The 25,683-nt window shown below is 33.8% G+C and overlaps 1 protein-coding gene across 1 annotated transcript; it reads left to right on the top strand.

The window, feature by feature from the left end:
- Positions 1-7,378: 7,378 nt before the first annotated feature.
- On the top strand, positions 7,379-9,616 carry LOC129752680 (uncharacterized). The gene has a single exon (XM_055748448.1). It carries the CDS (start codon positions 7,379-7,381, stop codon positions 9,614-9,616), a length of 2,238 nt encoding a protein of 745 aa, XP_055604423.1.
- Positions 9,617-25,683: the final 16,067 nt, after the last annotated feature.

The raw sequence follows: 25,683 nt of genomic DNA, 5'->3' as shown, positions 1-25,683 counted from the left end.
AACTCAAAAATAGTACATTACTCGATAGAATTGCGAAAAATAGACTTTGTTGGATAGAAGTGATATTTTGTTCTAAGCTTCAGTTCACCTCTTGTTTCTAATTCTAAACATTTTTTAAATATAAGAATAAATCTAACCAATAAAGTTGATATGAAATCTAACAATTAAAAATGAGTGGAACAAAAAGTACTTTCGTTTACATAAAATACTGCAGGAAAAGGTCAAAAATATTCTCAATTTGTTGTTAGAAAAATTTCAGCACAATTAAGCTTTTTTCTTTACATTCTTGGATTTAAGTTTAGGCATGTTAATAAAAAAAGGGATTTTCATACATGTAGATGGATTTGCATTGTTTAATATTCAAAAAAAACAAATGACAAGTTCATGTCATTAACTGGAGTTTAACTCCATCACTTTGCAAAGGACATTTCAATGTACAACGAACCAAAAAAAAGTAATTCAATTAAAAAACATTCTAGATAAACTTAGTGCTACCTATTTTGAAAAGAAATGAAAAATTGTTTCCAAAATCATCCATCCAAAAAGTGTTAACGGGACTATATTAAAAATTCAGATAAACCCTGCACGGTATGGAATATTGCTGTACTTTAACACGTTTTAGCCTTAGCGGAGAATGGGGATACTTGATCCCTTTTTCTTGTTTTCATCATATATTTTTTTTGCATTTTCTGACATCACGTAATTTCAAGTTTATATGGTGCAAAAGGTAAATCGATACATGAATCCGTAGATGAACTAGATACGTTTTTGTGAGACTAGAAAAAACTGTGATAATTTGAAAGTTAAAGGGGCATGGATTTTTTTTATTAAAGGATACTTGATCCTTTATTCAGGGCGCTTTAAGCTTTAACAAAAAACCATGCAAAATCTAAAGATAAAAATTTCACTGACTTTTTTGGCCATATCAGTTTTCATTTCACAGTTCATAAGTGTCAGACAAAAATGATTCTAAAAGTTTGTCTTCTACGCTGTATTCATTGCATACTTAAAGGCGCAATTTTCTAATTTTCAGATAAATGCACTTTGTTGAGTCCTTTTTTAGGGAAAATATTGAATAAATATAAGCCATTGGATAAATATAAATAATTTCTTGCTTAGAAATTATCCACAACCAATATTATCAGAAATATATATCATTTGCACTTGAAGGATCAAGTGAACCCATAACATATATTATGGAAATTTGTTTCTTAAAAATATTGAGAGTTTACTATTGCTTTTAAAATATGGCATTGAGAAGTTCATATTATATTCAAACGATTGACAAATCGAAATTTATATTTTAATTATATTTTTTCGGCTGGGAACCATTTTAAAATGATCATAAAGTCACGCTTTGATAGATTTGTCAAACAAAGTGCAATAGCTCATAATATAAATTTTCGTTATTTTTGTTTAGATAACAAGTATGTTGTTTGTGCTGTATATAAATTTTGTCTAGAACATTTGATCTACATTCCAGTTTCGAGATATAGCTGAGGAGTCAAGTATCCATCCCTGTGGAATATCCTAATTCTCCCCTAAGGGGGCATGCATAAATTACGTAACGCTCCTAGGGGGGGGGGAGGGAGTAAGCTCGATCGTTACGAATTGTGACATAGGGGAGGGGGGAGGTATGCTCATCGTTACGTAACGATTTTTTCCTTAAAAATTTCAGTTTCATCGCAACTATTTAGATGTCATGCAATTATAGCAGAATGATAAGCAAACCCAAATCAGCCTAAAATTTGTCAGCTTCAATATGATAGAAAAAGGATTGTAACCTTTGCTTTTTAATGATTGTGGGATAGATTCTTTAAAATGTGTATTGAAATAACCGTGAAATAACCGTTGGAAAACCGAATCTTGGGTACATTTATCCCCAAGAACTCAATTGAACTTTAAGAAAAATTTACTATTTTTTCTCAATTGATTTAAAAACGCAATTTTGATTATTCCGACGAATATTACTAAGTGGAGTAAATTTTGCGTAGCAAGTTATGCTCTTTGAACAAAATAACATAAACAAGGTAGATCATCAGTTAACAAGCACAGAGCAACTCGTAATAAGACATTCAATTTATTTTATCAGAGAATTATCATCAATGAGTACTAAGAAGCTATTCTGATCGATGATATTCATTCCGTTTTAAAGAACGTTAAAAAAATTCTCTGTTTTGACCTTCGAAAATCAGTATTTTTGAACATGAGAAAATCGGAGGAGGGGAGAGGGGTTATTATCAGCGTTACGTAATTTTCATAGGGGGGTACGTCAAAGCGTTACGATTTGTGACATACGGGGGGGAGGGGGTCCAAAAAGTGCATATTTTGCGTTACGTAATTTATGGATGCCGCCTAATCACACTTTTTTTTTTTACAAAATGGCAATATACAATTTGTTTTTTGATGGACGATTTTAAAAGGATTTCACTTTTTTTATACTTATAAAAATTGGCAAACAATAAGAAACACCTTGCAACGATTTTGATTCAAAACATCGTTTCATGCGAAAATCATGGCTGCGTTATGATTTTCAATACATTTGACCGAATTTTACATGAAATCAAATTATACATGAAATGTTAAGCTCAGATTTTTTTTTCTGTGTATATAAAGGTTTTTTAAAGCCGAAGTTTTACTGCTTAAAGACCTTAATATTGATTCTCTTATCATGATAACAAACTGTGCAACATTTCACTTGAATTGTAAAACTTTATTTTTTTTAGAAAAAGGATAAAAAAATTAAAAAATCATAATCAATTCAGGAACACTGTAAAAATTTTAAAACTTTATTGAAATAAAAATTTCAAGTCTGGAAACTTCTCTCTAGAATACGAATACGACAAATTTATTTTAACCAAGCTAATTAAGCTAAAGATACATTCCACTGTGGCGTGGAATCGCTTTTCCGGACTTTTCTGCACTGTTATCATTCTAGAACTCAACCAATTTACTTGAAAATGAAAAAAAAATGTACGGTCGCAAATTGAATTTTCTTTCAAAATGAATATAATATAATGAATGAAATTAGTCATTTTAAAATTTAAGTTGTTTTAGTTGTGATTGATTACTTTTGTGACATGAATTCAGGCTAGAATTAATCATTTCGGACTTTGGTATATACATCTTTGATTTTCTGTTCTCTCTGTGGAAATAGAATATCGGTGTCTTCAAATGAGTTCTAAAGAAAACAATTTCCCACAATTTGATGTACGGAACTTCTCGATTGAACAACAACGAACGAAGTTATGCTTATTTAAAGTTGTGATGTGAATTCACTCAGTTCAAACAGAACAGGGTAATTGACTGAATTCACGTCACGAAATATGAAGTTATACTGTGATTATCCTGAACCATTCTTTGGAGCCTTGAAATTCTATGCACACTTTCAAAAACGATTTTTTGTTGTTCCGACTTTTACAATCATAAATTTTCAGTATCTGCACCTAACTTTTTCCTTATTTTAATTGGCACTTGAATAGCAACATATTGAGGGATCATATGTTAAAATTACTACTGTCTTCATTTTAAGATTCACCAAAAAAAAAAGTGTATATTTTTTCAATCTTTTTGTATATTTTTTTTGAAGATAATGAACTTATTTAAAAAAATCATCCAAATTATGCTCGATTTGTAAAAATCCGACCATCTGGAGGGTCAAAACAGCTTTCAGAGCACACTTTTTATATACAATTTAACAAAAAATCAAATTTTGTAACGTGAATTCACTCATTCGCGCTGTTGTAACTCAGCTAGATTCCAACCGATTTCTATAAATTTTAAAGTTTTAGAATCGTCATATCATTTTCAAAGAAAATCTCATTTTTTATTTAAAAAAAATGTCAGAGTTTTCTCGTAAACTAAAAAACTTCCCTTTTTTTGTGACGTGAATTCACTCATTTGCGACTATTTCTGTTCGCTTTTCAAACCAACTACATTGAATATAAACAAATTCTTTTTTCTAAAAAATGAAGCCTTGTTTTTTGGCTTCTAAACTTACTAAAAATATTTCCAAAAACAAATCATCCATCTATTAAAATTAATGATTTTGTGAAAGTTGTCAAAACACCACTTTTCCAACAAAAAATAAGTTTCAAAATCAAAATTTCTAAAACATGTGTAAAAAACTTTTTTCTCTTTTTTCCGTTTGTTCTGTGTGATTTGAATTATCAAGATTATAGACAGTTTTGAGATTTTTTGATACGCGAACGGATAAAAATCACTTTTGAGCGGTACAAGCGCGTGGAATGTGTCTATAGACCTTTTTGTTTATATTTTCCCATTTTGTATGGCGAAGCATTGTTGAATTTTAAAATAGTTAAGCGTATTGATTTTGCTCTGTTTAGAGTTTTTTCTTCACCACGATCTGCGCATTGATTTTTATTTGTATACTTTGTAAGAAAAGTATTGTTTTCCAGAATGAATTTACCACCTGTTTCTGTAATTTCGTGTAAAGCTTTCCTTTAAATAATATTCTATCAACGATAGAACGTCGTTTATAGAGCTTTCAAGGCAAACTTGAAGGTTTTTAAAGGCAATCGGGTTCAAAAGTAAGTCGTTTGAAATAAATTTTGTAACTCAGGTTACAAGATATTTTCATATGTGTTTAGATTGGTTCCCTTTAAGGTAAGCTTGCCAGATTGCCCGGTTTTATCCGGGTTTGCCCGGATATTTGATGCAAAATTTCGAGAAAGTCCGGTCCGGCCTGGTTGCCCGGATATCGTGAAAAAAGTCCGGATATTGCCCGGATTTTTTCACAATTTTCACAAAGAAACCAAAAAAAATTAAAGTTTTTGAGTAAGTTTCTGCAAAATCGATTAACGGTATGGAAATTTTCAACGGTTGTTTCAAATAATTTCACTGATTTACTTTTATAAACCTTTAAATATTTAAGTGTTCCAAAAAATTTTTGGAAGTCTGCAATTACATTAATAAAACATTAATTTCATTTGTGGTTTGACTTTCTTTTCTGAAATCGGCACTGCAGTCTATTTTCGAAATGATGATTATTTTATTTCATCCAACGTTTCGAGACTAGGTTGGTCTCATCCTCAGGGAAAACTACAAGGTTGTACATATTTTGTTGAGTTAATGGATTTGAGCATAATCTGTTTTGTCCTACTTACAATATAGTCATCTCTATGTGGCTTTTGTGAAGACTAATGTCTGGCCCAGTTGTAGATTTTCCTGCTCGAACTGTTAGATTTTGTTAATTGACATTTTTATAATGTTATTTCTAAACTAATCTTACCAATAATAGAAAATTATGATAAATTTAAAACTATCTCACAGAACTTTTCAACGGTGATTTTGAAAGACTGAACAAACGGCTTTTTCAAAATGAAGTGTTGCTTGCGTTTGTCAGTTGGGTATCTGTTTGATTGTTGTCTGTTGTTTGTGTTGGAGGGAGAGAATCTGTGTTTTTAACAATTTTCGGGAGAGATTTTGTTTTATAATTGTGTTTCTTCAGGTTGTTTAGTATGTTAGCGTACATTGCATTAAGATTGTTGGTATCTGTTTTTAAATTGACTGTGTTCGGATTATTGAATATGTGGCACATTTCAAGGAACTTTAAAGTATGTGTGTTGAAACTGCTATCGAGAATTTTTGTCTGTGTTATGTTGAACCTATGTCCCGTCTCCAGACAGTGGTCGATAAGAGCTGTGGTGTCCTTTTCCTTTGGTGCTGCATTCGTAATGATATGTTGATGTTGATGTTGTTGGTCGTTTGTTCCATTGGTTTTGCGTTTCTTCTTGATGTATTGGTCGATCAGCTTGATGTTACTTTTATGGCCTGAAAGTCTTTGATCCAGGGTGTTTTTGGTTTGTCCGATGTATACACACGGACAATCGTTTTGACAAGGTATTTCGTAGATGATGTTAGTTTTTTCCCCATTTGGTTTTGGATCTTTGACTTGGCTGAACAGTTGGCCGACTGTTATAATTTGTCTCGTGGCGATTTTGGTGGACGGAAAATCTTTCACGAAACTTTTGATAAGTTTGTCAGACAGATGGGGCACGTATGGGATGGATCTGTAGGTGCATTCATCTGTTGTTTGTTGGTTGGTGATATCTGTGGTGGCATTCTGGGTGATTGTTGGTTGGTCGGTGTTTTGGGCTATTGGTGGAGATGAGCTGGGTTGTTTTTTTGGCGACTGAGTTTGGTGGCGTTTTTTATGCAGGTTTAAAAGTCTGTTGATTAATGTTCTGGGATAGTTGTTTCTATTGAGGTGCGAGTGGATTGTCTGTGCTATGTCTTGGCTATGGTTGTTGCTGGTTAGGTATGATACTCTGCCTATGAAGTTGTTGGCTACATTAATTTTGTGCTTAAGCTGGTGGCAAGAATGAAAATTGAGCATCCTTCCAGAGGCAATCGGTTTTGTGTACCATTCCGTTGTTAGCGTTTGATCTTGGTTGCGGATGACTACCATATCCAGATAGGGTAGTTTACCTTCTTTTTCTTCCTCTATTGTGAACTGTATCCTATCTTCCTGCTTGTTGAAAGTTTCCAGAAGTATTTGGATATCAGTTTTCGGAATTGCAAGAAACAAATCGTCAACATATTTCCGAATAATGGGGATCGGGAAAGGGAGCGCTTTAAGTGCTCTACCAATTATCGTGTCAAGAACCATCTGTGCTAGAATTGGTGACAGTGGGCTTCCCATAGCTGTGCCGAAAGTTTGTACATAATATGTGTTTTTAAATTGGAAATATGAGGCTTCCATTAGAAATTCTATGATTTCTATGAACAGGTCGAGGTTGATTTGTGTGTTGATCTCCTTCCAGTGTTCGATGAGATTACTAATGACTAAATGTCGGGGTATATTAGTGAATAAAGAGACAACATCCAGAGATATGATGATATAATTATCTGGTAGTTTGATTCCGTTGATATCATCGCAAAATTCGAACGAACTCTTGGTTTCATATTCACTGGTTATCGAACTTCGAAGAATGTTAGCCATAAACTTCGCAAGTTGATAAGTGGGAGCAGTTATATTTGGAATTACTGGTCTTAGTGGGAGCTCGTTTTTGTGAGCCTTGGGTTGTCCATATATCCTGGGGCAAGTTGCATTCGAAATGGACAGTTTTTTGCGTTTATATTTGTCTATAAGGTTCAAATCGAAGAAGCGTTTCGCAAAAGAATTGTTCTTCGTTTGGTAACCACTTGTGGGATCTCTTTTCGTTTTTCTATACGTTCTACTATCGTTAACCAAATGTGTCATCTTCCTTTTGTAGTCTTCAGTGTTCATGATAACAGTTCTGTTACCCTTGTCTGAAGCCAAGACGCATATTTCGGGATGTTGTTTGAGGAATGCTGTTGTTATTTTCTTGGCGTTCATACATAGCTTAGTGTTAGGGTCAGTGTTTTGGATTTGATGCTCAAGACTGTTCATGTGATTCTGGATTATGTTAACAGCTTTGCTGCGATTTGTGTTTTGAATGAGTTCTTCTACCACATTCTGGCTGACATCGAAGGAATATTGGAAACAACTAAAGAAGAACTCATTCAAAACACAAATCGCAGCAAAGCTGTTAACATAATCCAGAATCACATGAACAGTCTTGAGCATCAAATCCAAAACACTGACCCTAACACTAAGCTATGTATGAACGCCAAGAAAATAACAACAGCATTCCTCAAACAACATCCCGAAATATGCGTCTTGGCTTCAGACAAGGGTAACAGAACTGTTATCATGAACACTGAAGACTACAAAAGGAAGATGACACATTTGGTTAACGATAGTAGAACGTATAGAAAAACGAAAAGAGATCCCACAAGTGGTTACCAAACGAAGAACAATTCTTTTGCGAAACGCTTCTTCGATTTGAACCTTATAGACAAATATAAACGCAAAAAACTGTCCATTTCGAATGCAACTTGCCCCAGGATATATGGCCAACCCAAGGCTCACAAAAACGAGCTCCCACTAAGACCAGTAATTCCAAATATAACTGCTCCCACTTATCAACTTGCGAAGTTTATGGCTAACATTCTTCGAAGTTCGATAACCAGTGAATATGAAACCAAGAGTTCGTTCGAATTTTGCGATGATATCAACGGAATCAAACTACCAGATAATTATATCATCATATCTCTGGATGTTGTCTCTTTATTCACTAATATACCCCGACATTTAGTCATTAGTAATCTCATCGAACACTGGAAGGAGATCAACACACAAATCAACCTCGACCTGTTCATAGAAATCATAGAATTTCTAATGGAAGCCTCATATTTCCAATTTAAAAACACATATTATGTACAAACTTTCGGCACAGCTATGGGAAGCCCACTGTCACCAATTCTAGCACAGATGGTTCTTGACACGATAATTGGTAGAGCACTTAAAGCGCTCCCTTTCCCGATCCCCATTATTCGGAAATATGTTGACGATTTGTTTCTTGCAATTCCGAAAACTGATATCCAAATACTTCTGGAAACTTTCAACAAGCAGGAAGATAGGATACAGTTCACAATAGAGGAAGAAAAAGAAGGTAAACTACCCTATCTGGATATGGTAGTCATCCGCAACCAAGATCAAACGCTAACAACGGAATGGTACACAAAACCGATTGCCTCTGGAAGGATGCTCAATTTTCATTCTTGCCACCAGCTTAAGCACAAAATTAATGTAGCCAACAACTTCATAGGCAGAGTATCATACCTAACCAGCAACAACCATAGCCAAGACATAGCACAGACAATCCACTCGCACCTCAATAGAAACAACTATCCCAGAACATTAATCAACAGACTTTTAAACCTGCATAAAAAACGCCACCAAACTCAGTCGCCAAAAAAACAACCCAGCTCATCTCCACCAATAGCCCAAAACACCGACCAACCAACAATCACCCAGAATGCCACCACAGATATCACCAACCAACAAACAACAGATGAATGCACCTACAGATCCATCCCATACGTGCCCCATCTGTCTGACAAACTTATCAAAAGTTTCGTGAAAGATTTTCCGTCCACCAAAATCGCCACGAGACAAATTATAACAGTCGGCCAACTGTTCAGCCAAGTCAAAGATCCAAAACCAAATGGGGAAAAAACTAACATCATCTACGAAATACCTTGTCAAAACGATTGTCCGTGTGTATACATCGGACAAACCAAAAACACCCTGGATCAAAGACTTTCAGGCCATAAAAGTAACATCAAGCTGATCGACCAATACATCAAGAAGAAACGCAAAACCAATGGAACAAACGACCAACAACATCAACATCAACATATCATTACGAATGCAGCACCAAAGGAAAAGGACACCACAGCTCTTATCGACCACTGTCTGGAGACGGGACATAGGTTCAACATAACACAGACAAAAATTCTCGATAGCAGTTTCAACACACATACTTTAAAGTTCCTTGAAATGTGCCACATATTCAATAATCCGAACACAGTCAATTTAAAAACAGATACCAACAATCTTAATGCAATGTACGCTAACATACTAAACAACCTGAAGAAACACAATTATAAAACAAAATCTCTCCCGAAAATTGTTAAAAACACAGATTCTCTCCCTCCAACACAAACAACAGACAACAATCAAACAGATACCCAACTGACAAACGCAAGCAACACTTCATTTTGAAAAAGCCGTTTGTTCAGTCTTTCAAAATCACCGTTGAAAAGTTCTGTGAGATAGTTTTAAATTTATCATAATTTTCTATTATTGGTAAGATTAGTTTAGAAATAACATTATAAAAATGTCAATTAACAAAATCTAACAGTTCGAGCAGGAAAATCTACAACTGGGCCAGACATTAGTCTTCACAAAAGCCACATAGAGATGACTATATTGTAAGTAGGACAAAACAGATTATGCTCAAATCCATTAACTCAACAAAATATGTACAACCTTGTAGTTTTCCCTGAGGATGAGACCAACCTAGTCTCGAAACGTTGGATGAAATAAAATAATCATCATTTCGAAAATAGACTGCAGTGCCGATTTCAGAAAAGAAAGTCAAACCACATCAACAAAAACCAGTCGAAATCTGAACAACATAAAACATTAATTTCATTTTTTTTTGCATTTTTTCTTTGCTTTTATATATAATAACACCTAAATTTTGCCCGGTTTTTGACCGGATTTTGGATTTTAAAAATTGGAATCCATGCCCGGATTATGCCAGGTTTTTTTGAAAAAATGCCCGGAATTGCTAGGCCCGGATGGAAGTGGAAAAAATTCTGGCAACCTTACTTTAAGGTTAAGGTTAAAGTTAACTTTCAAAAGCTGTTCACCAAATATCCGTATTTCAAAGATATTTTATCTGTAGTTTACGTGAGATTTTTGAAGAACCTAGTATGTTCTGTGAAAACAACAATAAAGTTAACAAAAAAAACTAAAATTTGAATTTAGAGAATCGGTCTATGTGATTAACTGGTTAATCGCCGCGATGAATTGTTTGATGTTATCATCGACTTTTTTCGGCGAAAATAAAAACGAAATTACTTGCCAGTTGGTCCAAACGTTTCGAGCTACTTTTGGCGTTTCGCTCCTCCTCAGTGGACCTTAAAATTAATTTTATTAATAGTATAATTTTCCATTTTACAAGAACTTATTATCTTACTTTATCTAGCGATCGTCGTAATGTTATTCGCTGTCTGGTGTTTGTTTTTGATGTTATGTTTACATTGATCTGTCAGTGTCTTGATCTTTGGTAAAATGGAGTTGTATGCTGATTTGAAGTTAATTGAATCTTTCTGTTTGTTAACAACGTCGTTGTCGCCCCTAATTTTAATGTGAAACATTTCTGCACAGATTCTGGTGTTGTACTTTGAGACTTTTTCTAAAATTTTGGTATTTTTAAAATCAAAAACATGACCGTACTCGATACTATGTTGTGCAAGTCCGGTTCCTCCTATTTTTTTGTTTTTAACATCGTTTTTATGTTGTTCCAATCTTTTATGTAAGAATTGACTTGTTTCTCCAATGTAGGATTTTTCACATCCTCCACATTTTATGTTATAAACCACATTTGCTGTTTTATCTTTTGGTATTTTGTCTTTAGTTTTTGTGAAAATAGTGTTTTTAACTTTGTTTAAAGATTGGAAGGCTACATTAATATCGTATTGTTTAAAATATCTGGCTAGTTTCTCACCTAGACCTGCACAGTATGGAATTGTAATAAAATTTTTGGGTTGCTACATAAAAGATACATAAAAGATGGGAACAACATAAAAACGATGTTAAAAACAAAAAAATAGGAGGAACCGGACTTGCACAACATAGTATCGAGTACGGTCATGTTTTTGATTTTAAAAATACCAAAATTTTAGAAAAAGTCTCGAAGTACAACACCAGAATCTGTGCAGAAATGTTTCACATTAAAATTAGGGGCGACAACGACGTTGTTAACAAACAGAAAGATTCAATTAACTTCAAATCAAATCAGCATACAACTCCATTTTACCAAAGATCAAGACACTGACAGATCAATGTAAACATAACATCAAAAACAAACAACAGACAGCGAATAACAGTACGACGATCGCTAGATAAAGTAAGATAATAAGTTCTTGTAAAATGGAAAATTATACTATTAATAAAATTAATTTTAAGGTCCACTGAGGAGGAGCGAAACGCCAAAAGTAGCTCGAAACGTTTGGACCAACTGGCAAGTAATTTCGTTTTTATTTTCGCCGAAAAAAGTCGATGATAACATCAAACAGAATCGGTCTATTAGCAAACGAGAGAAAAACTTCCTTTGGACCTCCAGAAATTTGTGCATCCATGGATAGGTTTATTCTTGACGATTTCAAATATTATAAAATCAGCGCAATATTTGGAACCTGTAACAAGTTATAAGCATTCTAAATGATGATGAATGGATGAAAAACACAAATCGCCAAAAACAAAAAACAGTTTACAGTTTTGGCTCCATCTGCAAAACTACAGGACCGATTTTCATCACAAATACCATTTTGGAATCGTCATTATAGTTGCTTTGTTGTTATCATGTTTGGAGGCATCGTAAAAATTAAGGTTCGAAATGATTCGATAATGATACTTTGAAAATAACTCTTTGCAGCTGTATTTACATATTTTGGTCAGTTGAAAGTTCAAACTTAGCTGTAAGGTTTCTTGCGCCATTTTGAATTATTTTTATTATTTTTAAAGTATAAGCAGATGTGAAAAAAAAATTATTCTTAGTGAAATTCAAAACACCAGTATGTCATACAAATGCTTTGCTTGGCTTTCTTATTGAAACGCAGAACGCTACGCCTGCCGCCCCAGTATGACATCAGCCATAGAGTGTTTGAGCACTATTTTCATCGGGAAATTGGAAATAAAGTCCTTAAAAATAGATTAAGACATTATTTTGGGTATTGAAATTGGGAGGTTGGAGTAAAAAATAAAATGAGATTGAAAAGTTTTATATTGAAATGTTATTTTTAAGTTGATTTCAAGTCAACAGATTTTCGATTGAAAAAGCAATACCCTCATATTTTTTTTGGATTGATAGATTTTATTCAATGTATAAACTCGGAAGAAAAACCTTAATGAACTTGCGTTCCTCTAAAAGGTTTCATTTCTAGCTAACAAGGATATAATTCAGTATGACTATGCTTACATTAACCGCTCTAAATTGGATTTTAAGAATTTTGCATGATGTACATTGAAATTATGGTGGATGTCCTTGATTCGTACTATTCGGTGCATGATAATCAAAGTTTGTAAGTCACGTATTTAAATTATTTGATTAACGTTAGTTTTAATAAAAAAGTTTTACTTTTATTTGTTATGTTCAACAGTGCAGGTTAATCTTTTCACCTGTGTTAAAATTGAACTTGAGTTAATTTTTTGAAACTTTTGAAAGTTGGTAAAAGAAGGAATTGTTTCAAATTCGATTCCGCAATTTGAATTCTATTTCACCTTGAGTACAAATAGTTATAACTCCAATTGTGTATGTAATATGATCTCAATTGTTCCATCATGTCGGATTTGAGCATAAGTTGTTGGCCATCGCACAAATCAATCTTCTCAGCCCTGAACGCTTATCCTTGCAGCTATTGGCATTATTATGAGGTGTTAATGTTTATCAACTAACTACCACACCACCTTTATGGTCCCATGGCAGGGAGTCACATCATTGAGCTGTGAAGGTTTCAGTTAACCACAGTGCAGAGCTGCGTATTGCATCCATTGAGGTAAACATTCGGTTCAGCCCTGACGGACAGCCTCATTACAGTTATCTATTCCCAATGGGCCGTTGTCTATGGTCAGTCAGTCAGTCAGTCGTCATTATTCGGCAGGTCATTAACTCCCAAAGACGAAGTTAGACGAATATAAAACACTCGCATCTGAGACCGTTTGGTTTTGGTTTTCGGTATGGTTTAGTTGAGATGCAAAACTAAATTCCTCAGCAGTTGCATCCGATATGGCAGCCCATAATATCAACAGTTAGGTGCGTAAGTCGACCGTAATTTCCGACGATTTGAAGCTTATCGGCTGACCGGATCAGACCTCTAGCTGTAGGTATTTAACATAAAAAACGAGCCAACAAAATATTCGAGATGCTGGTCAAGTACTAACCTACTCACAGAACTGCCAGACTTAGTGGGGCGTTGTCGTTGAATGCTGGACAAGAATCATAAAAATATAATAACAATCTTACAAGCTATTCTACAACAGAGAAACTTTATTTGAAAAATTTCACAAAATGCGACTTGAAGATAATTTTTTATCACTTTAAAATGTTTCTTAAATGAAAAAATTAATACAAAAATATACATTCCAATACATAAACCGTTAAAGTGCAATATGAACTTCATAATACTATATTTTCAAAACAATGGCAAACTCTCGCCATTTTTCAGATAAAGTTTTCTGAAATGTTCATTATGGGTTCAATTGGTCTCTAGAGTTCAAAAAGGTTTTTTTTCTCATAAAAAATTATTTATCCAATAACTGATATTCATACAATAATTGTCTGGCAAAAAGGGCTAAGGAAGTCGATTTTTACTTAAATTCAGAAAAACGCCTTAAAGTATACAATGACAACAAGGTTGAGACATAGTTTTGGGATTATCTTCTTCTGACATTTATAAATTGTGAAATGAGAAAATACATCATCAAAATAGTCTATTGACATTCTTATTTGAAATTTTGTTTGATTTTTTCCAAGGACTAGGGCCCCCGAAATGAAGGATCAAGTCTCCTCCAATAAAGGATCAAGTCTCCCATAACTTCAAAAATGTTTGATGTTATCATCGAATTTTTTCGGCAAAAATAAAAACGAAATTACTTGCCAGTTGGTCCAAACGTTTCGAGCTACTTTTGGCGTTTCGCTCCTCCTCAGTGGACCTTAAAATTAATTTTATTAACAGTATAATTTTCCATTTTACAAGAACTAATTATCTTACTTTATCTAGCGATCGTCGTAATGTTATTCGCTGTCTGGTGTTTGTTTTTGATGTTATGTTTACATTGATCTGTCAGTGTCTTGATCTTTGGTAAAATGGAGTTGTATGCTGATTTGATTTGAAGTTAATTGAATCTTTCTGTTTGTTAACAACGTCGTTGTCGCCCCTAATTTTAATGTGAAACATTTCTGCACAGATTCTGGTGTTGTACTTCGAGACTTTTTCTAAAATTTTGGTATTTTTAAAATCAAAAACATGACCGTACTCGATACTATGTTGTGCAAGTCCGGTTCCTCCTATTTTTTTGTTTTTAACATCGTTTTTATGATGTTCCAATCTTTTTTGTAAGAATTGACTTGTTTCTCCAATGTAGGATTTTTCACATCCTCCACATTTTATGTTATAAACCACATTCTTGTAAAATGGAAAATTATACTATTAATAAAATTAACTTTAAGGTCCACTGAGGAGGAGCGAAACGCCAAAAGAAGCTCAAAACGTTTGGACCAACTGGCAAGTAATTTAATTTTAATTTTCGTCGAAAAAAAGTCGATGATAACATCAAACAATTCATCGCGGCGATTAACCAGTTAATTAACTTTAAAAATATCGCAATTTTTTTACTTACACGTAAATTCTTCTAGTTCATCTACGAGTTCATCGTTCCAACTTTTGGAGTACCTATACATTTGAAATTACACGCTGACAAAAAATGCAAAAAAGGCGATTTGCTTTTTTTCCAAAAAGATATGATAAACATAAGAAAAGGGGATCAAGTCTTGATTGGATTTTCGATTCAATCATTTAAACTTTTTTTATTGTTGCGTCGGAGATTGTTGATCCAGTTTTGACCACCTAGGGTAACGGACTTATTTTGGACCGGGTACATATTATGGACCACCTTGCAGTTTTTTCCAATCTTTCTCTCATAAATAACGTTAATCAAGAAAATTTTGAGAAAATATAGTTAAAGCTTCTTCTTATGATTCTAATAATATCTAAGATTCCATTAAAAAAAGATAATAAGGAATATAAAATTGAAAATAATGTTTTGATTTTTCACAGTTGAGCAAAATCAAGCCCATTTCAGGAGGACGTACCATTATTGGAGTCAATTTCCAAGAAGTTTTCTGCCTAGTTGTGATGAATTTAACAACTACAAACATGTTCACAACTATGATAACACACTTGAAAACTAGTTTGTAAGCTCAAAGAACAAAAAAAATAATACTACTTAATTCCTTAGGGATTTACTTTGGACCACCCAACATAACCTGAGTATTAAACTTACTGTTATATGTTCATGAACGCAATAAAACATTGTACGGCGATATGAAAAGAATAATGCACACTATTTCAATTATAAATAAAATTAGGAATATTGGCATAATTTTATTTAATCATCTAGCGAAGCCCAAACTCTTTCCCCTTTAGACGGGGTTCACTTCAAAAGGCATAAAATCAAGCCAATCATTGTTTTTAGAGTTGTACCGAATATTCGGTCGGCCGAATACCGCCCAAACACCGTTAGGACGAATATTCGGCTCACCAAATAGTTGAACTAAGTATTCGGCCGAATATTTATTTTTGAAATTTATACAACAACGTCATTGTCAAATTTTTCAAACGATTTTGGATAATTTAGAAAATATTCAAAAGCAATATTGGAAAAGCTCTTTAATCAGGAAAAACTTAAGGTTTCAGTAAAACTTCTTAGGTGTATCTTTGTATCTTGCACTGCATATAGCTATATACTTTGATTATCCCAAGTAACAATTTTAGTTTTAAAAGAAACTGGAAGGGCACTTAAAAACTACGTTATAAAACAACGTTTAGTTTTATTACCTCCATTAAAACATCTATATAACCCTTATAAGTGCAAAAAGGCCCACCTACAGGAGGTTCTGAAGAGAGAATTATAAGAACCTTATACAGACATATGGACTTGAAAGGGTTTTGCCAAAAGCTGGTATAAGAAAATAAATTCTCGATTCAGGCAACAAATTCTTATGGGGACCAATTGATTCCGAACAGGGATTGAATATTGCTTTTATTAAAATAAAATAATGGAAACGCAGTAACTAACAAATTTTAAGTTTTTTTTTTTGACATCAGGAATGACGATTGTTATATCGTTTAATATGTATAAGAAACTTAATTGATTTTTTCACTTTCCTCATGGATGAAGTTGTTGCGCTTTTGATTTCATCGACCAATTTCTCGAAAAACAGCTAAATAAAACGCGCCCCCCCAGTAAGTTAACAAATAACGTGAGATTTTAAAAAAAAAAATCAATTAATAAATATTTACGTTTTAAAAAAATAGTCTGTATTCAGTCCTCTTTGTCAGCATTTGCTATAGATTTGAGTCTTAATATCTTTTTCCGAAGCAAATGACTAAATAAATAGTAGTAGTCAATTAGAATCATAATAGATTTATGTATTATTCCATTAAAAAAATGGCGATTCAATTAAATTCATACCTACACCTGCAAAAACCATATATGAGTCAAACACTCTGTCTATTTGCCCGTATAAAACCTAACGAACTTGTCACGGATCGTTATGAGAGTAAGTTATCCGCAGAGTTGACTTATTGTTGCTGACAGTGTATCCCAAGTTTCAAAAAAGAAAACAACGAGTAAGAAAAAAACCAAAACAAAGATTTTCATTAACTATCCCAAAATGCCGGCTCCGCTTTTTGAGCCTCGAAACTGTCCTAACTTCTGCTGGATTAATAGAAACGATGGAAAACCGAGACTACATGATTCTCCTCTTCGGAAATATTTGGCTCAGGTAAGTAAACTTTGAAATTCTTCATCTGCGCAGACTCAGTTGACTTTTTTGTTTTTGGTTCGCAGAAGGCGTTTTGTGGGACTACTGCCGATCGAGAGGACTGGGAGGACACCGATTGGATCATTTTACCTGGTTCGACCTAGATTTTCCGATGGATAGTTTTGGCTCCCCTATGGTTCATGTTAGTTGTTATTTCAAGGCATCGGATATATATGATTAAAGTGCTCAAAAAATAACATTTTGGCTGGTTAATTTTCAACACTCGTTTCCAATATAGCTTTATGACTATTCTAATGAAATCGAATGAGCCCCGAAAAATCGGATGGAATCTACATTAAATATTCTAAGGTCCGTGTTGTTCAAGGTAGTTTATTCAATTTTCAGCTACGTAAATCATTAGGGACTTGCTGGTTCAGTTTCCTCTTGTGGTTCGTACAAAAATGAGGCAGAAGTCTATAAATTTAAAAAGAACTGTTAGGTTTTGATAAATAATGAAAATCAAAAACTTACCACTTTGTTTTACACGCAAAACTGCAATCCGGAACGAAGATTAACATCTCGAGAATACAGGTTGGCCCTTATTTTTTTCACTTAGCTGTTGTCTCCCGCTGCGCTGTTTTACACTGCATCCACCGAGATAGATCCATTGGGATATGCTTTGAACCTTCTTCATTTTGGAAAGAGGATCGTAGGACATCTCCTCTCCGGATGGTCCGAACAAAAAGCGTAATTGTTGAAGGGTGCATTGCTAACAATTGCTAACATTGCTAACAAATTTGACTGCAAGTTCAAAGAGCAAAGATATCGTCATTAATTAAATACAACTGAATAATCCGTGAAATTAGTACTTACAGTTATTACTTTAAAAAAAAATGGATTTTCCAAATGCAGGATTGTGGCTGAGTATGAAAATTTTACCTTTTGTTTGTTTACATCATCATCAGCTGTTTAGTGTCAAAGTCAAGCTTGACGTTTTGCGTGGCATTTTGACTGTCATTCTTTGTTGGTTTTCTAGAGAGGTTTAATAATTGCTTTGTAGTGCTCTACTAAACCAAAAAAATTAAAGGTTATAAAACATTCTTTGTTGTTGTTTTCTTCAAGGTTGGTTTTCTAGAGAGGTTTAATAATTGCTTTTTAGCGCTCTTCTAAACCAAAAAAATTAATGGTTATAAAACCAACACAAATTTTGACAGAAGTTCTATAAAAAGATTCTATAGTGGTTTTTAAGCTATCTTAAAGGGCAATCATATAGAGTTCCTTATAAATTCCGTTACAAAGCAAACTATACATTATAAATCCCTTATAAAACAACTTTTTTTTTTTTATAAAACCATTCAGAGTTTAAAATGTTGCTTGGGTATCGTTTATTCCAATTTTTTTTTATATATCCAAGCTTACTCATAAATCCAATGAAGAATTCGAAATAAGTCAAATCTGTCTGGGATGCCCAGATATTGCTCAAAACTTTTCAGATTTTCCACAGGTTTATCATTATAATCGGCTAAATAAAAAAAACTCAAAATTTCTCTTTAAATTTTTTTGGATTTTGTGTTAAAAAACAATTAAAAAAAATTAAAATGAACAAACAATTTTGTTTAATTTTTAGAGACGCTTGAACACTGCTGCTGATAATCAAATAAAACTTTAAATTTCAAAAAAATTTCTTTCAATTTCATTTTGTATGTTATTGACCTAGACTTTGATGAGATTTGCCCTTTTTTACTATCTTCTTTTAAAAAAGCGTTCTGAATGGGTACCGTGTGGTTGAAAGTAAGTATGGTACGCTTAAGGTTAAAGATCATCGTTCTTTTTAAACAACTATTTGTAAGACATCTTGCTCAAATTCAACTGTCATCTAATTCGATATCAAATAAGCAATTTAGAATTGCTTGGCACCTGTTCCGACGTGTTTTGTTTCAAATTGGATTTTTGGATTTTCCACCGCGATTGTTTATACTTCGAAGTTATCGACGTTTTTCGGTGAGTTTTAAAAATAATCAAAACAAATTACCAGTTATAATTTGTTTTGACCAACTGGTAATTTGATTTGATTATTTTTAAAACTCACCGGAAAACGTCGATAACTTCGAAGTATTCTGTTCCAGATTTAATAGGAACAGATTCTCTTTGATGATAAACGTCCAAGATGCGACAAATCATCTGATGTTCTTCAATTATTCAATTTTGAAAATTGGAGAAGCCCCTACTTGAAAAAGATCCTGTAAATCATTATCTGGTTGAGAATAATCGACTCAACAACATGAGGGGCTATTCGGTACATCTCTAATTGTTTTAACTTACTTTTTGTGCACTATGTTTTAAACCACGTTAATCTTTCAATCTACATTAATGGCAACTGCTTGATAAGCATTAGTCCAAAGCTACAACTTACAGAAGTTTAAAAACATGAAAAAACTGGACATGTACCAATTTTTTAATAAGTCATTATTGTGGTTGTACTCCATTTACCCGAAAACCATTGCCCAGAATGAAAAATCCCCAGATTTCCAATCGCCAGAAAGAACCATTCCCCAGAATTTTTTTCCCCAGACGAACCATTCCCCAGAAAAATTTTCGCCAGAATGTACCATTTCCCAGAAATTTTTTCACCAGAATGAACCATGTACCAGAAATTTTTTCGCCAAAAGGACCATTTCCCAGAAAATTGAAAACATTTATCCTTACTAGAAATTAATTAAAAAAAAAAAAGGAATTGTTACAGAAAAAAATGGGGTTTCATAACTTTATTCTTTCGCAACCAACGAGGATGAAGGGGCTGAGGCGGCACAAAGCCGCCGAAGCTCCCAAATCCGAGGAGGCCGCCGACCCGCCGTCGGAAGCGGCGGCCCTAAGACATTGGTCTAGGTCTGCCGGGGCTTCCTAGGTCTGCGTGAAAGCTAGGGGTGATCCCTTAGCCCCGTCCGCCACGCGACAGCGTGAAGGACAAAGCGTCTTTCAAGTTCGAACGCGCAGCGTGAGGAGTCGGATACCAAAACGGTTTTTTAAAGGACCATGGTAAGCATTGAATCAATTAAAGTACCCAAACCATAAACAAAGCACAATATTGGTTCTGAAATAAATTTAGTTGGAAAATTTCAAAGTCTTAGTTTCATTTAAAAAATCATTTTGAAAAAATTAATTTCGAATCATATGAAATATTCAAGAATTCATTAGAAAAAAAAAAACAAATAAAAATACTAGGGGAAAAAATCTGGGATTTGGCCATGCTGGTAAATGTTCCATTCTGGGGAAAAAAATTCTGGGAAAAAAAATTCTGGTAAATGGTGCATTCTGGGGAATTTTTTTCTGGGAAATGGTTCATTCTGGGGTTTGATTTCGGGTATTTGTCATTCTGGGAAAAATTCATTCTGGGCAATGGTTTTCGGGTAAATGGGATACAATCATTATTGTTTATGCTTCATGAAAAAATATTGACAGTTTGGTCTAAAAGTTCCAAACATATAGGGTTGATTTTTGAGAGAAAAATATGATATAGTCTTAACGTGATTCAAAACTTAGATTTTTTTTTTCAAATGTGTAAAAAATACGAGCGATAAAGTACTAAAAATCTAGTGTTTTAGCTCTTGCGGTTATGCAATTTTTGAAAAATAAAATGCTGTTAACACCAACGATATTTTTTTTTCGTAGAACAAAAGTTATTTTCAGAACTTTTGCGAATTTCTGAACGAAAAAATAATCGGGCTTTTAGATGGTTATAAAGATTGCATAATGTCTAATTTTTTAAAAGACTGTTTATTTAATTGTCATATAGTTAAGCTGGTTGGTTTTCGCTCTGTTGGGTTTATTTTCAGTTTCACAACGATCTTATTGTTTTTCTTGTGTATCTTTTATAAGAATTGTATCTATTTTTTAACTTGAAACTTGGTTTGTTATTTTGTTCACATTTTTTTAACACGATTAGGTTTTTTTTTTAATTTATGCCTATCCGTTATCTTTTTTTTTTTCAAATTGAAGGATTTTTTTTGAGAAATCAGATCTGAAAAGAAATCTGTATTGAAAAAATAATTTAACGCCAAAAACTATGTTTAATCATGCTCGTTATTGATTGTAATTAGGCTTTTCATTCATCATTACTAATTTGTAGCATTTAATTCAAATTTGGATTTTTTTTTCAACTGTGTTTGTTATAAGATATTGTCATCCAACAATAGTTTCAGGAGAGTCAGCACCAAACACCAGATGTGGCATGAAAATGTATGTATGTATGTCGGTTATCCATCATGGGTGCACGGATTCACAGCAGTTTCTGCTTAAGCATGTGCTCACATGCTTTCTTTAGATTAAATATTAAGTTCGGCAAATCTCCAATGCAACGCTTACACCATATCCGGACCCCATGGCTTTGTATGAACTGCTATTGAGTGAATGTATTGCGTGTGTTGATGTAAGTATATTTTAGAAGAACGAGTCAATCAAGCGAACTAATTCACTTAAGCGGGCCATAGACTACACAAATGGCCTGTACAAATTCGATGATTCCACGACGATTGTTTGATCTATGCTCGCCCACACACTATACAAACATATTTCACGCGAACACAAACGATTGCTGGTGAAAACAGCAACAGCAACAAAAAAAAAACCATCTCCACCCCGGCTGGGAGGATGCTTTGTACAAAATATTTCGATCCCGACCGAATTTACTCCAACCGTTTGGGCGCTCATTCAAGCAGTGCCATACACTATGCAAATCGTGTTTACAGCGACAAAATTTCATCGAATTTCATCGCATTTGTACAAATGTTGTGTAGTCTGTGGCCCGCTTTACAGGTATTCCGGCATCCGTGTATATACCTGGCCAGCTGGCAACTGATTGAACATTCTTATTACTTAGTCAATTATATGAGGAAAAACATCTTACCTGTCAGCCACCTATAGGATTTGAACCCAAAAGTTTTCTTGCCGATACCGAGAGTCGAACCCAGTACGCCTGGCATACCAAAACCAGACTTGCGTCAGCCTATCCGCTAGACCACATCGGCGCTTCCACCAGATGTGGTACGAAAATGCTCTTAGAGCAGTTTTGATTTTTTTTTTTCGGGTATATCCAGATGAGGTTCTGATTTCGGAAGCCAACCCTTGCCAAGCCTTGCTAGTTTTCAATTTATTTATAATGGTTTGAGCAACCACATGACAAGTTTTGACCTATGACCAACACTGATATATTATAAACATTTTTTTATGATTACTTTAACAGTAATATTTAATGTCTGGCAGCACTGTAGGACTGTAGTTTTGATTTTCAAAAAAATTACCTGTTTTATAGAATAAAAATGCAACATTGATGATACCAAACAATTGAGAAAAGTGGTTAAATAGTATCCGAGATTTTGATTTTACTGTTACCTTTCCATTGATTAAATATGAAAATATATGAAAAACTAAAAGCAAAGCTTAAATTCCTGTAACTTTTTTCACTTGCACAAAAATGCTTCAAAATGTTCTTCACAGTTGTTATTCAAGTTAAAATTTTGACGCACTAAAGTTTCTGTGGTTTTACAGTGTTGCCAGAATTTATTACGATAGAATTGAGGAGAGGTCGACAGAATAATTTGATGCGATTGTTATTCGGCAGTTCAGTCAATAAATTTCGAAAACGATTTCTTTAATTCAAAATAATCTTCAATAAATTCAACAAATTCAATAGTCGAAGATTTGATTTGAAATCATAGTTTCATTCAGCTAAGATGTTTTTAAAACCATTGATTATAAATGTATTTGATCTTTAATCTTAGATATTAACGTAGACATTTGATATTCTTACTTACATTCAGATCGTATCACGTTAAGTTTGGTTGCCTATGTGGAACTTATTGTCCACTATTTTGCCCAATTCTCCCAATTGTTTATTGTGTCGCACTGTGAATAATCGAGAAATTAATTTTCTTTATTTAAAACCTATTAAAAGTTCAAATATTAGGGTTTAAATTTTTAAAATTCTTACGATTGTTTTGAAATGACAATTTATATAGTCCGTTATATTTGGATGCCACGCAGTGAGACGTGCTAACGGTCGTAATTCTCTCAAAGTCTCACGTCTCATTGCTACACCGTCTGTAGGTTTAAGAGAGATCCAGAGCGCCGAAACTGGAAAACAAAATAAAATCACCTACCTAAACCGGGCCACAGACTACACAACATTTGTACAAATGCGATGAAATTCGATGAAATTTTGGCACTGCTTGAATGAGCGCCCAAACGGTTGGAGTAAAATTGGTCGGGATCGAAATATTTTGTACAAACCATCCTCCCAGCCGGTTTCTGGATGGTTTTTTTTGTTGCTGTTTTCGCCAGCAATCGTTTGTGTTCGCGTGAAAAATGTTTGTATAGTGTGTGGGCGAGCATAGATCAAACAATCGTCGTGGAATCATCGAATTTGTACAGGCCATTTGTGGAGTCTATGGCCCGCTTATATTTGCAACCACCAACCAGTGCATATCGCGTTATCTTCAACTCGTCCGAAACACCACCGCTGGGTAAAATAATAAGTTCCCCCAGAGTGGGAAAAGTAAAGTGGAGTGATAGTGATCCCCTCCTGAAGTTAGAAGCTAGAACTTTACAGTCCGCTAGCTAGTACGTTATCGAACAACGATTAACAAGATCTGATCGAAGTGGTATTATTTTGAAAATGGATACCAATATGGCTACCAAGAGATATGACGATATTGCAGCGGCTTGCTGGATATTTTCAACATTTTTCTCTGGATTATTTCTGTAGTGCTGTTTTTTGAGAGAGTGGAATATTGACTGAACTGCCGAATAACATCGCATTTATTACGATTTTTAGAAAATAAATTTCACTTTTTCCATACAAATTTTAAGGTCTTTTAGGTTCGCCTTTGAGTTATCTGAATTAGCTAAAACTTTTAATTATCATTGATTGGATCAAGATTGGGGGGTGGAAGGTAGGTTTCAACAAGTTGGGAAATAAGGGCCATCCTAATGTTCAAATTACAATAAAATCTTCCAAATCCTTGATCGATTATTCTAAATATTTGTTTACTTTGTTTTTTCAATAAAATTTTCATGCCTTCGGATACAAGATGTGACCCAATTTTATTAGCCAAAAGATACTTTTATATCAACAACATATTATTTAAGACGGTTATAAGGGTATATACGGACGATAGTATAAGGGTATATACGGGCGATAGTATTGGCGAAAAATTGGCCTCAGCCATAACCTCAAACTTTGATGAGCTGACGGCCTCACCAGTGATGCTAGGTGCGTTACTAAAATCAGTATTTGTTTGTTTTAAACTAATTATAATATATCTGAATTCATTAAATTTTTTAACAATCAACAGCTAAACGTTTGAATTCATTACGTGGCGTCTCTAAATAGATGAAGATAAGCCATCTTTCGCTAATGAATTTTCAAGGTGAATTTAAAACATCTGACATGTACTGCTCGGTAAATTAAAAAGAGTTGTTTCTAACTAGTAAACGAATGCAAAATAATTCACTGTTACAAAAAAAGCAAATTAATGAAAGCCACGTTTATGTTGACTATGAAAATAATAGCCTGCATGCTCGGATTATTTTCAATATATCCACATAATTCGCTACATCGTTTAAGTGTGCGATGCAGACAGTTGTTATTCAGTTCAGATAAATGTTGCGTTTAATTTCATATTCTAATAACAATCTACGGGAAAGTTGCAAATTCTTAATACTCATGAAAACGTTTTTCAATAAAAATGCAATTAAAAAAATATAATCATTTTCCAAATATCAATGCACTTGGCAGCCCTGAACACCCAAAAAAATCAAAACACGAGCATCTGTGTGTCGCTTTTCCACAGGGCGATTTTGTCGATATTAGTACCGCAAAATCGCGTTTATCGTGCGCCCTTCTCAAAAATTGATTCTGTTCTCCCATGGTTTGAGGTTAGGGCTGAGGCCTTCTGCTAAGGTGGTGTTCGTGTAAAACTGTCAATATATCCTAATTGGCGAAAAATAGGCCTCAGCCATAACCTCAAATTTTGATTTGCTGGCGGCCTCACCAGTGATGCTAGGTGCGTTACTAAAATGGGTATTTGCTTGTAAATGAATGAAGATATGCCATCTTTTGCTAATGAATTTTCAAGGTGAATTCAAAACAACTTATATATGTTTTATCTTATCTACTGTTTGGTGGATTAAAAAAGAGTTGTTTCTAACTTCTAAACGAATGCAAAGTCATTCATTGTTACAAACAAGTAAATTAATGAAGCCCCGTCTATGTTGACTTTGAAAATAATCGCCTACATGCTCTGATTATTTTAAACATATCAACATAATTCGCTACATCGTTTAAGTATCGATACAGTAAGTTGTTATTTGGTTTAGATAAATGATGCGTTTAATTTCACATTCGAATAGAAATCTACGGGAAAGTTGCAAATTCTCAGTACTGATGAAAATGTTTTTCAATAACAACGCAATTAAAAAAATGTAATCATTTTTCAAATATCAATACACTTGGCAGCCC

This window comes from Uranotaenia lowii, chromosome 3 (assembly GCF_029784155.1).
Source record: "Uranotaenia lowii strain MFRU-FL chromosome 3, ASM2978415v1, whole genome shotgun sequence".
Classification (NCBI taxonomy): Eukaryota; Metazoa; Arthropoda; class Insecta; order Diptera; family Culicidae; genus Uranotaenia; species Uranotaenia lowii.
The sequence above is the reverse complement of the archived record's forward strand: the minus strand, read 5'-3'. Positions and strand labels throughout refer to the sequence as shown.